General features: G+C 41.8%; 1 protein-coding gene across 1 annotated transcript; it reads left to right on the forward strand.

The window, feature by feature from the left end:
- The first annotated feature begins 7,899 nt into the window (after window positions 1-7,899).
- Window positions 7,900-13,029, forward strand: LOC306712899 (ras-related C3 botulinum toxin substrate 1-like). The gene is made up of 6 exons (XM_079182373.1): window positions 7,900-8,155; window positions 9,410-9,481; window positions 9,607-9,724; window positions 10,236-10,298; window positions 10,912-11,071; window positions 11,598-13,029. Exons 1-6 carry the CDS (start codon window positions 8,121-8,123, stop codon window positions 11,726-11,728), a joined length of 579 nt encoding a protein of 192 aa, XP_079038499.1. The 5' UTR covers window positions 7,900-8,120; the 3' UTR covers window positions 11,729-13,029.
- The last annotated feature ends 63 nt before the right edge of the window (window positions 13,030-13,092 follow it).

Raw genomic sequence — 13,092 nt, forward strand, 5'->3', positions numbered from 1 at the left:
TTATCTAATCTATTTATTTAGAAGTGTTAATTATTCCCCTCTTCATTATATATCGATTTGACAGAGCATTTTTCACCCTTATTTGTTTCAGATAATTGGGTTTACTGGGGTTTTATTTACAGCATATGTCTGGCCCTAACTAATTCTGTTCTACTGACGTTGATGCAATGTTAGAGTCTGTGTAGAATGTTAATTGGTGGGAATGATGGCCAAAGATACACTGGGAAGAACCAGGGTCTCTTAACCCTTAAACTTATTTCAAAAGTCACTTAACGTCTTCATTAGATGTTTAAAACAACACACTGTATTTCCTTTGTACCATCTAGTCCTGGATTAATGGAGATCCAAAGTTTCATCCAATAAAAGTATCTGACAAAACAATGCACCACGAGATCCATTAGTGGCACTATTGTTTTCAAGGTCAAGAATGAACTTTCAGTCTTCAGTAATTTTAACAACACACTTATAATAATAAACTAAATTTGCTATTGTTACACTGTCTTATATTTTTTTATTTGACTGGATGTCTCTGAATCTTTGCACACGATAGTGCCTCTTTAAATCTCACGTCTGCATATGAAACCCGTGAGGTTGCAGCAACTGAATTGTGTGGACAAGATAAAAGAAGCCAAAACCGACTGAAGATAAAGTCAAGAACCAGTTTCACACTACTTCTGACCGCACACATCACTCTCTGGGTTGTTCACAAGTAGATCCTTCTGCAACTTAGAGACGCTGTACAAAACACAAAGACTTCCAGCCAGTGTTTAGTTACTCTTTAAGGTCAGAGGACAGGCTCCTTGAGTTCAGTCAGGGGTTAAACTCCTTAATCAATGATGTGAAGGTGAACTGATAAGCACAAGAAACATGCAAGGACCTTTGGTTTTATTGCAGATGAAATGTATCTGCTTTATCTCTTGAAGCTACTTCCACATACGTTCGAAATAAAACATACTGTTGCAAGTTTACATTGTGTCACTTTATTTAACATTTATGATTTACAGTGAAATATTTCTTATAATTTGCTTTATTTGTGATTCATACATTTGGTGCTTCTGTCATTCTGACCTCATACCTCCGCCTCTCTTTCCTTATTGGCGATGCAGGCATGAGGACGGGACACCTTTGAAGGCTTGTGGTCAAAGGAAAAAAAAAAACAGCTTCCTGTCTGTTCCTGCCCATATGAGCTCATGCCTCACTGAGGCTTTTCCAGGGAAGATCCCGGCCACACCAGCAGTGATGTACAGCAGTGATGAAGGCAGGACCCAGTTTGTCGTCCAGTGTCCAGGAAGGGAGTTGTGCTGAGGACTTATTGTGCAGCAATGCAGGCGGACAATGGAAGAAAGTTACAGAACAGGAAGTGGTGCGATCGGCCTGCCCTCCTCTACCCATAATATGCTATGTAATCTGATCTGACCCGTGTCACTTCACTACCAGTGGTGGAATGTTACTAAGTACATCAAGAACTATTCTGAGGTACCCACCTTCCTTGAGTATTTCTATTGTAATGCTACTTGATACTTCTACTCCACCACAATTCAGAGGGAAATATTGTACTTTTTACTCCACTGAGTACAATTGAAGAAACTTAATTTAGAAATACACAACATGGAAACATGATATATAATAAAGGGTGTTTAAACAAGATTTTGACATTAGGTTACACTAGTTAATAACGCAGGACCTTTCTTAGTTGATATCATACTTTATTGCTGCAAATTTGTGAATTAATACATTTTGAAGTCCAGGGTTTGTGGCCTTTTTTTGCCCACTTTGTAACCCAGCCTTCTGGGGTTTAAAAAAGTCATGGGTTTGCTAATAAGTTCCAAACTATAATCGTGTGAGCAGAACATGCTTAAACGGTGTTCATGCAAAGCTTGAACTGTTACGCTACATGTATCGTGAGTAGTACACTGCTCCCACCTTATTAACCCTTCTCTGGTACAAATCTGCACCTCTACTGTTTTGAAAGACCACCTGCTGGCAGTACAGCCATGCTGACGTAAACTGATGCATGAATCTATTGTTTCATCCACCAGGAGTGACCTCAGCGTTACTGGAAACAGACTAAATTTACACACATTTCCAATCAGTGCAAATTCGAGCATACTGCAGTGCTGTGTGTTCCTTTCATCAGCCTGTAATGGTCAAATCCTCAAATGAACAAAGCTCAAAGAGTCGGCATGGTTTGATTACCGTCCTTTAAGTATCGATTAGTTCCGTCTCAAAAAGAGTCAGTCTCATGATCCGATCACATGTTACTGATACAAAAGCCGCTTTCTCCTGGGACATAAAGATGACTTTCCTGCATTTCCTCAAACGTATATCTGGCTGAAATGTTCTATTACAAATGGATGACAGCGTACTGTGAAACCAACTATCCTTTCTCTCCTAAAATAGAAAATGAATGGTTTCACATGTCTGTCCCCCCCCCCCCCCCCCCCCCCCCCACACACAAAAGCTCCAGGCATAAACAAATACTGACTGCACAGCATTGGTATTTCAAATTAATTTGTAGCATGATCCCATAAATTCCCAGAGGTCCGCCTGCAGCCAAGAACCAAACAGAGTTCCAGGGTTTCATTTTCACTCAGAAACTTGTTGGCCTGGCACATCCTCTTCATCTACAGCTCTCTTTTTCTAAGACCTATCTGCCAGTGGATCTCCCTGACAAGCTCTCAACAAGTACAAGGGGTTTGTGTGGAGGCAAGTGAAGGACGTCAGTTTTGGGAATAATCCTGTGTTCAGTGCAGATGTCCGGACCAGCACAGGAAGAGGCTCCGTTTCCAGTTTCAGCAGAAACAAAAAGGGCGGATTCCAGCAAGAGCTCTCTCCATGCTACAAATCAATTAGCTCCGTCTAATCAATTAAACACAGGAGTTAATCCATTTGCTGTACACAATGTGCCCAGTGTTTAGTAGGATTTAGCTTGGCTCAGCCTCTTTGATTCATTTTTGACCCATCAACTTGGAGTCAGTATGACGTAATTTTTGCCCTCAATCAAATGTAATATATTTTTCCCCCCCATTTACAAGCCAGCAGAAAAAAAACGTCGGATGCACTCTGGAAGCAGGGGCCTATAAGGCAGCATATGTCAGCCACATTAAAGCATCTCAGTGAGTGGATGGCCTGACCTCGAGCCCTGGTGAGTGGTCGTGGACGACCATCTGCATGTGCTGCAGTCTGATTACAGCTGGGCGCATATATGTATGCATGCGTGTGAGATATATAGGGCTATGTCAGTTTTGCTGATGTCTCTTTGTTCAGACAGATCAAGCGGATAATCGGGTGAATATGTGATTTTACTCATTTTTGAAGAGACATTCTGCACAAAAAACGTGGTTCAGTTTATTGCAGTTTGATATTGTTTAACAAAAACAGACAGATGATTTATTCTGAACCAATTTTTGTTGTTTGGTTGATTATGTTTATTATTCCCCTGCAAGTCAACAAATGTAGACAAGATGTCATGGTGAGATTCTGTAGTTTGTGCACTAATTTCACCTCTGTCAGTAGCCTCAATAGACCAGAATGCAATGCAGCTACAAGACGTGTCCTTTATGAGTATATGTGAAGATTCAATTCATCTTTAATGCTAGCGGCTAAAACACAGAGCATGGCTGAGGAGAATGTGAATAACCTAAGTGTTGGTAAAGACACGTACTTTCTGAGTATGTGGAGTCTCACTTTTATTTTTATTGGAAAAACATGTTGCTGTTGCGATCACAAGATTATACCCAACAGCAAGAGCATGCAACAAGTTCTACTCTCTATCTCACAAACCTTGAGGGACACTAGGGGCACCAAAAACAACAATTCATCAAAACCGGGAGAAAAACAGCCTTTTAGTCCACAGAGAGACACATACAGGTCATGCTCTATGCTAACAAAACGCACACACAAAACCACACAAATACACTCTTCTTACAGGCTTTTCTCCTGCCTCATATCAGTGTGGATGGTTTCTGCACAGTCTTCAATGGGGCTTTTTTCTGTCCTCCAAACAGGTTCATCCAGATTTTGGTGGCCTGAATTTTTGTCCCACTCATCAAGGAAGTGACCCTGTGCTGTGTGGGACCGGATTTCATCCAGCGCATCTCTCGGCTGCTGTTGTTCGGGCCGCAACGTTGTGAGCGAGTAACCTGCTTCATGACCCATACTGTTATAATGAGGTAGCTGTTGATCAGAGCAGCTTCAGAGATTCAGTCGTCTGTTGTAGTCTGATTTATTTTTGATGGAGACACGCTGATTATTCAATGTCTACCCGGCCCTCCAATATGTCTGTTTGGCGCGTGGTGACATACGTAGAGAAATAACATGCCTCATTTATCTGGACTGTGTTCAGCATGTTAGGCTAAGTCAGCTACACTTGATTTTATCGCCACTCGTGTGCCAGCGAGGAGAGTCTACTGACAGTAATGACTGTGTACAACAACTTCAGGGTTCTTTTAAAAATACGTTTATTGTCGCATGAATAAATACTCAAATCTGGGAACCTGTCAGGTTTCTGAGGAATTCCTGAATCCTGTGAAAACCATCTGCGACACACATTCACATTCACAGCAAATGTAAAAACACAAGTAATGTGACACACTTCCTTTCTCACAGTGGCTGAGAGAGTGAAGCAGGCGCTGTCGGTAATGAACGGAAGAGAGTGGAGAAAGAGAAACACACACACACACACACACACACACACACACAAAATGAGAGGGCGGACAAGGGAAACGCGTCAGTCATCTGTCCAACTGGGAGCAAAATGCTGCCATTTGGCTGGAAACTTCCCTTCACATCCACTGCAGCAGCATGTGACTCACCTCATGGCTATAATAGATTTGATCGAATCTGTATGCAGAAATGACGCATTGGTTGGATGTCATCAGAGAAATAAACAGCTTTGTGAAAATGATGGGACTGGACACAGGTAATCCCACAGGAGAAGTCCTCTTTCACCTGATGACTAAAGCTCTGAATATGCTGCAAGTCACTGCTAATGCAGAGTGAGGACTCCTTCAGAAGTTTTAATTCTAAGGAAGTTTAACATCTGCTGCCACTGGCTGATAAACAAGCTGCACCTAGCTGCCTGAAACCAATCTGAGGCAAACTGTGAATCCTTCTGTCACCGCTCAACATGCGGTCGGATGTTGGAGGCTTGCAGGCCGCATCTAGAGGCCTGTTATAGCTTTAAAAGAATAAAAAGGAATTCACTTCCATTGCTGAGACATTTCCACGTGGAATTTGTTGTGTTGTGCAGCTGTACGTGCAGCTTTAGCGCAAGTGCATTTTGTAGTTTTGTGCATTTATGAGTGTTTATGCGTAGTGTGTGGTTGAGTCTAATTGAAAGCCTTCATGGGTGGCAAAGCGTTATTCCTTGATGCAGCTGTGACAATAAAAAAAAGCACTGTTATTAAATCCTATCATCAGATTTGCAATGCCCTAATAAGACTCGCCTCCACTGATAAGTTCTCTGAAAATCAATCAGATGCCGAATGATTCATAGCGACGCTTGTATAGGATCTGGCTTTCTCATGTGGGAACTGGAGATAGCAGCAGCACAACTGCCAAAGCCCGGTTGTTGCATCTGCTTTATGCACTCTGTTCGGCTGAGATGATGAAATCCAATGAATAACATGTGGATACTCTCATCCTTTAGCTTCCACTCCATTAGTCATGTTGACTTTCTCCACATTGTGTGATACCAGACTTCCCGCGGACTCTGTTGTGAGTGCTGCTGTCATTACAGAGCACATTCTGGCATTTAAGTGTTGATTGCCTGCAGACAGTCAATCTGACTTCGATGCAAATGAGAGCACCATGACAGGGGTCATTAAATCTTGGTGATTATTTAGAGAGCTAATGGTTAAACATAATGACCCGATAAAATGAACTGCATTGTGAAGGAAGGTGCATGCGGACTGAGGGCGGCAGGGAGGCAGGCGGAGAGCTGAGCGTGACGGTGCACAATGAAAGCCTCACCAACAAAGTTCTCTTTAATAGTAGTTCTGGCTTGTTGAACCCTCTGATGTGAAGCTCCAGCACCAAACTTTCCTCCAAAGCCAGGCTAGCTGTTTGCAGTCGTTATGATAAGCAAAACGAACCAGCTTGAATATAAGGTCATTTAAGAACACAGAAGTGCTGCATATTTGGGTTATGTTGTGTTGAAAGACAGTTAAAGCAGTATTGTTTTGCTATAAAAGTGGTCTAACAAGAAGCCCTTCATGAGCTCCGAAGCGGCCAAATCGTCTGTGTAAAGTGCACGGGTAAAAACAGCTGCCAAATGACTCAGTCAGTCAGTAGAACAGCACGGAAAATAATAACAACACATGCCTTACACAGAGATATTGAACTGAAAAGAGGAACTACTCTAAATGGGATATGTTGGGTAAATACAGTAGTTGATTTGCTGCTAATTTGCATGCAACCATTGTGAACAACCTTTTTGAAAAGCTCCGGGTCCGTGAAACTCATTCAAAGCACACTTAATTCTAAAATATGCTGAGTGTTTTTTTTTTTTTAGATGTGTGGATGCCTCAGAACAGATTTCCTCTTTATTGCATTTTCTCCGTTTGACATCCCGAGGTCCCACAGCGTGACTCCACTGTGTTTTACAGCCTCCCTGATGTGCCAGCGACAGGCCTGTTTATCCTTCATTAATCTCTCTCCTCTGCTTTTCCCCCCCCCCCCCCACCCGGTTAATGGCGACGTTTATTCTATTAATGTGTTGTTTGCTGGGAAAATCCCCCAATAACATGATCCAGAGTCAAGGTTACTAATGTATTGATGTGTGTGTGTGTGTGTGTGTGTGTGTGTGTGTGTGTGTGTGTGTGTGTGTGTGTGTGTGTGTGTGTGTGTGTGTGTGCGTGTGTGATGCACTTAGTGGTTGCCATGGAGTCAGTGATTAATGGATGGAGAAATAAAACCATTATAAAGATGATACATAATACTTTAGGCATAAGAGAAACTGTGATGACAGACAAAGAGTGTGTGTGTGTGTGTGTGTGTGTGTGTGTGTGTGTGCGTTTTAGATTTTGTCATCAAAGATTTGGTATTATCATAGAAGGCATTTTGACAGTCAAACTGTAAAATTGTAAAATGCTGTCCTCTTGTGTTCATATGTACATATTAACCAGTAACTATAGCTGTCAGATACATGCAGCGGAGCAAAAATACATTATTATATACAAAAATAGTTGAGTTCAAGCATAAAAATAAGATCTTACACTTCTGCATTAAGATGAGCAGAAGCCATATGTAAGGGTACTCATATGGGCCAATAAAGTAGGTGCTTTGTTTTGCCGTTCACACTTCACACATCCAGACTCAGTTCTGCAGGTTTTTATTATAGGGAAGTCTGACATGTTCCTAAAATTGCTGTCAAACATACCAGTGGTGGAAATAAAATGTATTTATTTATTTACTTCAAAGTGTAAGGGGTACTTGTAGTTTACTTACATATTTCAATTGCTCTGCTCTCTGCTTGTACTCCACCACATTTCAAAGAAAACCGTTATAGATTATATATCTACTTATATAGCTATCAGCTATAGTTACTAGTTTCTATAGATAACAAATTAGCTCCACCTCGACCAGCTGCAACGTTAACATTATTCTAACACTATGCATTATGAATTATTATCCAACTAACTATACTGAGGGCTATTCTATTGCATTTTATCTTTGCAATCTCTGCTCCCATCACCGTAATTAACGAGTGGTTTTGTTGCCTCACACCGGTTCTTCTTCTTGAACTCAGTGTCATGCTCCGTTGTGACCACTAGATGGCAGCGTTTGACCGCCCTGCTCTGACCGGATATGACTCGCGGGGATCTCGGGAGCAGCAGCTTCCAAACTGTGGGCGTTTTTTTCCCCTCAATCGTCTTTTCTTCTTTCCTGGGTGTTGCCTGCCTGGAAGTTTCACCGGGTGTTGCAGAGAAGGAGAGACAAGCCGGATAATATCTGTAACGACATTTATCAACTTTATTTTCGGACTGCAGTCGAGGCGCCTCACACTTTGTGCACGTGGTACTTTCGCAGTCGACACCGGACCGGTTTTGTTGTAGCCACCGTTAGCTCGCTAAGCTAACTGGGGATCGAGCTGCTGTACCGTTGGCTGGAGGGTTCCGATGCAGGCCATTAAGTGTGTTGTGGTGGGGGACGGGTACGTTAAAACATCCTTTTTTCATTACTTCGACCTCTAAAATGTCCCAGTTTTACTCTTTGACTCGTGCAATACGGTTATTTAACCGTTGTCTTCGTTGACCCAGTTACCAACACTAACGAGCCTCCGATAACATGGCAACTTGAGCGACAGCTGTTGTTGTGCCTGTTCTCCGGTCCAGCTGGGTCAGACGGATTTATCTCCACGATGGGTTAGGTGTGACTGAACGGGTCACAGCGGGTCAGTTAATAGACTCGGTGCCATGTCGACAGATACTCGGTGATTCGTGCTGCGTGGAAGTTCCTGGATTGTTCACTATTGAACTTATCGTAAATGTCACACTTCATATGTGTGTCATCAACATACAGCCATGTAATGCATCCTAAATGTATAGCACCCAGTGATTAATACAAAACTGAATACCAGTAGGTATCCATGGACTATATAAAAGAAAGTAAAATCTATCTATTTATAGTCTGCAAATTCTGGGTATTTTTACTTGATACTTTTCCGAAAACTGTGATCTCCTAAAGCCTCATTCCTCCTTGGGCAGGAAATGTTAAAAAAAAACATTTATTTCATAAAATATTTAGTTATCAGAAGTGTTAGAACAACATTTAAACATTAAAGTAGATAAAAAGCTTATGTTTGAACTTGGATAGATGCATAGAGAATTTTAAATGTCTGATAGGAAAACGCCTTGTGTCATGGTTTCCAGGTATTAGTTCTGACCTCTTGATAGTTTACAGTATTAATGTCATTCAATATATGCAGACATGATTGCATTCTTTGACCCACTCAGATTTAGTTAAGTTTGTAAACCATGTTTCAGCTCAGCTGTGGACATTGTCACAAGTGTGTGTTATAATACAAAGTTACACCCCTACAGTTTTGTTGTCTGCTTTTGTAAAAACAGTTAACCATTACAGCAGATCATTTAAAGTAGTAGGTCAGTATATGGCCTGCGAGTGTAGGACAGTGTCTTCTTAACCCAAGCTCAGTACTGACAAAGTCATACTTGAAAAATGTCTAATGTAATTTACACTCAAACCCTAAAAGCTTAACTCAGTTGATAACAGTTAAACCAGGCTTTCCTTACTTGTAAAGATACTATACATTCACTATAAAACTGTCTCGCTCTTAGCTTGATTTCACTGACGAATATTCTGTAATGTGACAACAAATCGAGCAGCAATCTTCAGTCATCATTGAGTTTTCTCTCTCACTCTTTGCTCCTCTGCTTTCTAATCCCAGGGCTGTGGGTAAAACATGCCTGCTCATCAGCTACACTACCAATGCCTTCCCTGGAGAGTACATCCCCACAGTGTAAGTCACACACACACACACACACCTCTCATGAACAGCTGTGAGATGGTCAGAAATGATGCACAACTTCATCTCTTCCCTGCATGTTTGATTTGGATCCTAATGTGCACCTCTCCGTCCTACAGCTTTGACAACTACTCTGCCAATGTGATGGTTGATGGGAAGCCAGTAAACCTGGGCCTGTGGGATACAGCGGGACAGGAGGACTACGACCGGCTCAGGCCTCTGTCCTACCCTCAGACAGTATGTATATGCATTCACGCATCGTAGGAACAACTGCTCGTCTCACACCACTGCCGTGCACAGCCGGACAATGTTGGCACGAACACTGCTTTCACTTCAGCAGTTATTCACTGGCTTGTAACGCTTAAGACGGAGTCTTTGCACTCGGCAGAGTAGAGCCCTGTATCCATAGTACCTATACACTGTCTGGAGGAAGTGAAAGGGAGCCCTTGTTTGCACTCTTTGTCCCGACAACAATCTGGCCTCTGTGCCAACGACTCGCAGGGAGCTGAAAGTGGGAGTTTGTGTGTATTTACCCAACAGAGTCCAGATTTGTCTAGTTTTGTGAACCCTCATGTCTGAACCTTATCAGTCCATTAAGTCAACATTGTATGCTATCTGCTTATTGTCAGCATCACACTGTTGATTCATTACAACGTTAAGATTCTTGTGCCAGTTGTAACAGAAACGTGTCCACGGTGAGGAGTACGTTTATAATGTTGTGTTGATGTTTATCGTTTTCTCTCCTCAGGATGTGTTCCTGATTTGCTTTTCACTCGTCAGTCCCGCCTCCTTTGAAAACGTCCGTGCCAAGGTGAGAACAACCTGCTCTTTACAACCGCAGTGTGTCACATCTGTCAATAGTCGCCATATACGGTCAGCTGTTTTCCATGGCACGGTGAGATCGGCATGTGTGGAGGAATAACAAAGACGAATCTGGGATTTCAGCCATTAGACAATTACCATTTTTGACACAACTCTAAAGCAAACTTACTCAGAGAACTTTATTTTCAGATATTTAAGTTTATAACAAGATAGAAAAAATGCAGAATTGAATGATGGTATGCAAAATGACTTTCCAAATGTTGTGTGTGTGATGTAATGATGCAGCCATAATAAACATATTCCCAGACAGTGAACCATTGTTTGTCAGTGTTGGTCATGTGCAGGTTCACCTCGACTTGGCCGTAATTCAGATTTGCGTATATGGAGCATTGTATTGCTTTATGAAATGTTAAACTACCATGTTAAAACTACCTCAAAGGTAATAGTTGAACAGAAGAGGATTATTTGGAGTTCAGTAGATAAAGTAACAGGAATAAATGCCATACATTGTAACAAAATATTCATTGAAATCTCTTTTTAATGTTAATTCACTCACATTTCATGCTATCTGCCGTGCTGTCCCCCCTCTCTCCTCCCCTCAGTGGTACCCTGAGGTGAGACACCACTGCCCCAACACGCCCATCATCCTGGTGGGCACCAAGCTGGACCTGAGAGACGACAAGGACACGATCGAAAAACTCAAGGAGAAGAAGCTCTCCCCCATCACCTACCCTCAGGGCTTGGCCATGGCTAAAGAAATAAGTCAGTTCAAACACCACGCATGCACAGATAAAAACGTTAGAATCATCTTATGGTCGAGGCTGTTACGGTTTCTAAACGAAACACCCTTTTTTTTTTTTTTACAGAGTCGTGTTTAAGGGCGTTGAATCATTCAAATATCTGAATTTTATCACATTACATTTTAATTTCAGTTGTTGCATTTGACATTTGTTCTCTGGGACTGAAAGATGTTGGACATGATGTCCCTCAAGGCACTATTTCCTATACTGATGAATTATTATACGGTTTAAGAGCGTGTTTTGTTTACTCAATTTCATTGTTAACCTCATTTTAACATTTCCAGCTGCCAGTCATTGGGTTTTAAAAGCCATATTAAAAAAACAAAAACGTATGCACCCAGTGATGAGTGTAGAGAGATTTAGTTTAGATTTGGCATTGTATAATCATGCTCATCAAGCCTTAACATATTTACTGTATGTCCGATGATGACGGCATGCAACCAAAAACCAGCTGGTTTGCTGACTTGTTCCTCTGCTCTGCCCTCCAGGCTCAGTGAAGTATCTGGAGTGCTCCGCTTTGACGCAGCGCGGCCTCAAGACGGTGTTTGACGAAGCCATCAGAGCGGTGCTGTGCCCCCCGCCCACCAAGCGGAGGAGGAGGAAGTGCAAGCTATTCTAAAGGACCACGGGGGAAAAAAACGAAAACACGGTTGCAGTAAGAACTCGCCTACTCGGAGGGAAGAAGATGATGGCTGGGTTCCCCAAATATCTATTCACCCCTTGTGTCCTTGCTTACATAGAAGCTCCGGTTAGCTCACACCTCCATCTGAAAACAGATTCAAGCAGTGCCCGAAGGTTTTCTTTCAGCTCTGGTTTCTGTTTACTTACATCTGTTTAGTGCTTTCAGTTTGACGGGAATGGCGTGACTTTGTTCAGGCCTAGGGGAATGTGAGGGTGGGGGGGGATTTGATCTGGGGTTGATTAAGGAGAAAGAGGGAGGATTTTACTAAGAAAAAGCCATTTGTGTCATTTTTCTCAGACACTGTGGAGAAACACTACTCGTCATTACTGTGGATTTAACTCTACAAGAGAAGGAGGTCCTGTACTGCACTGTCCCCCCCCCTACACACTAAGAGATTCCTGCTGCCTTGATGACATTTTACTTTCAGAAAAAATGTTGTTTAGAAGTTTTAATGTCTCCTGTTTTCATCGTCCTGCCAGCTCTGCTTTAGAGACCGTTTTGTTTACATGTGTCGCCAAAATTCAGTCAATGGTCATTACTTTGTAGTCACTCCACGAACACTAAAATGTCTCTTCTTTTTCATTTTGTTTTTAACGTTTACAAGATGACATCATGCAGAAAGAGTTTAACCCTCAGACGACTTATTACGATTGTTGTAGCAGCTGCTCAAATGAGTAATAATTACTAGTCTCCATAATTAACGAGCATTTAAAACACAGTCTGCTAACATCTTGTTTCATTCTTAAAGCTGTCTAGACGAATCCCTTTCTCTCTTCTCGCTACGTGTTAAGTCAACACACACACAGTATTTCATGACTGACTGTCGAGCATGTGAAGGTGCAGTGCAGCCGGTGTTGTTGTGAAGGTTCATTCTCAATCTGTCTGTAACGGTTATGATTTCATGTTCCCACTAAGTTCTTATTGATTTTGACCACATCCTGTGTTTTATGAAGTCGAGGAGCCGGTTTAGTCACGCTCGAATGTTGCAACAGATTTTAATGTCTTTGTTATGCAATATGAGCATTAACTCTTCCTTTTTATTTTGTAATGAGCAATGATCAGATTGCATGGGTGCTCTGGGGAACCACTGTAAATCTGGACTAATTGTATCCGTGATTCAATGGTGCAGTGGAAGTGCACACTTGGATTTACTTTCTTGCTAAATGCGGTTTAATTTTCGCATAGTAATGTGGTGTTTTTATTTTATTTTTTAAAGCAAATAAATTCATCGAAAATGCTTTGTTGAGTGAGTAATCATTTCTCTCCCAACATAACAGTTCAGGGAAATAGTATGTCAGACT

Source organism: Pholis gunnellus, assembly GCF_910591455.1.
Source record: "Pholis gunnellus genome assembly, chromosome: 21".
Classification (NCBI taxonomy): domain Eukaryota; kingdom Metazoa; phylum Chordata; class Actinopteri; order Perciformes; family Pholidae; genus Pholis; species Pholis gunnellus.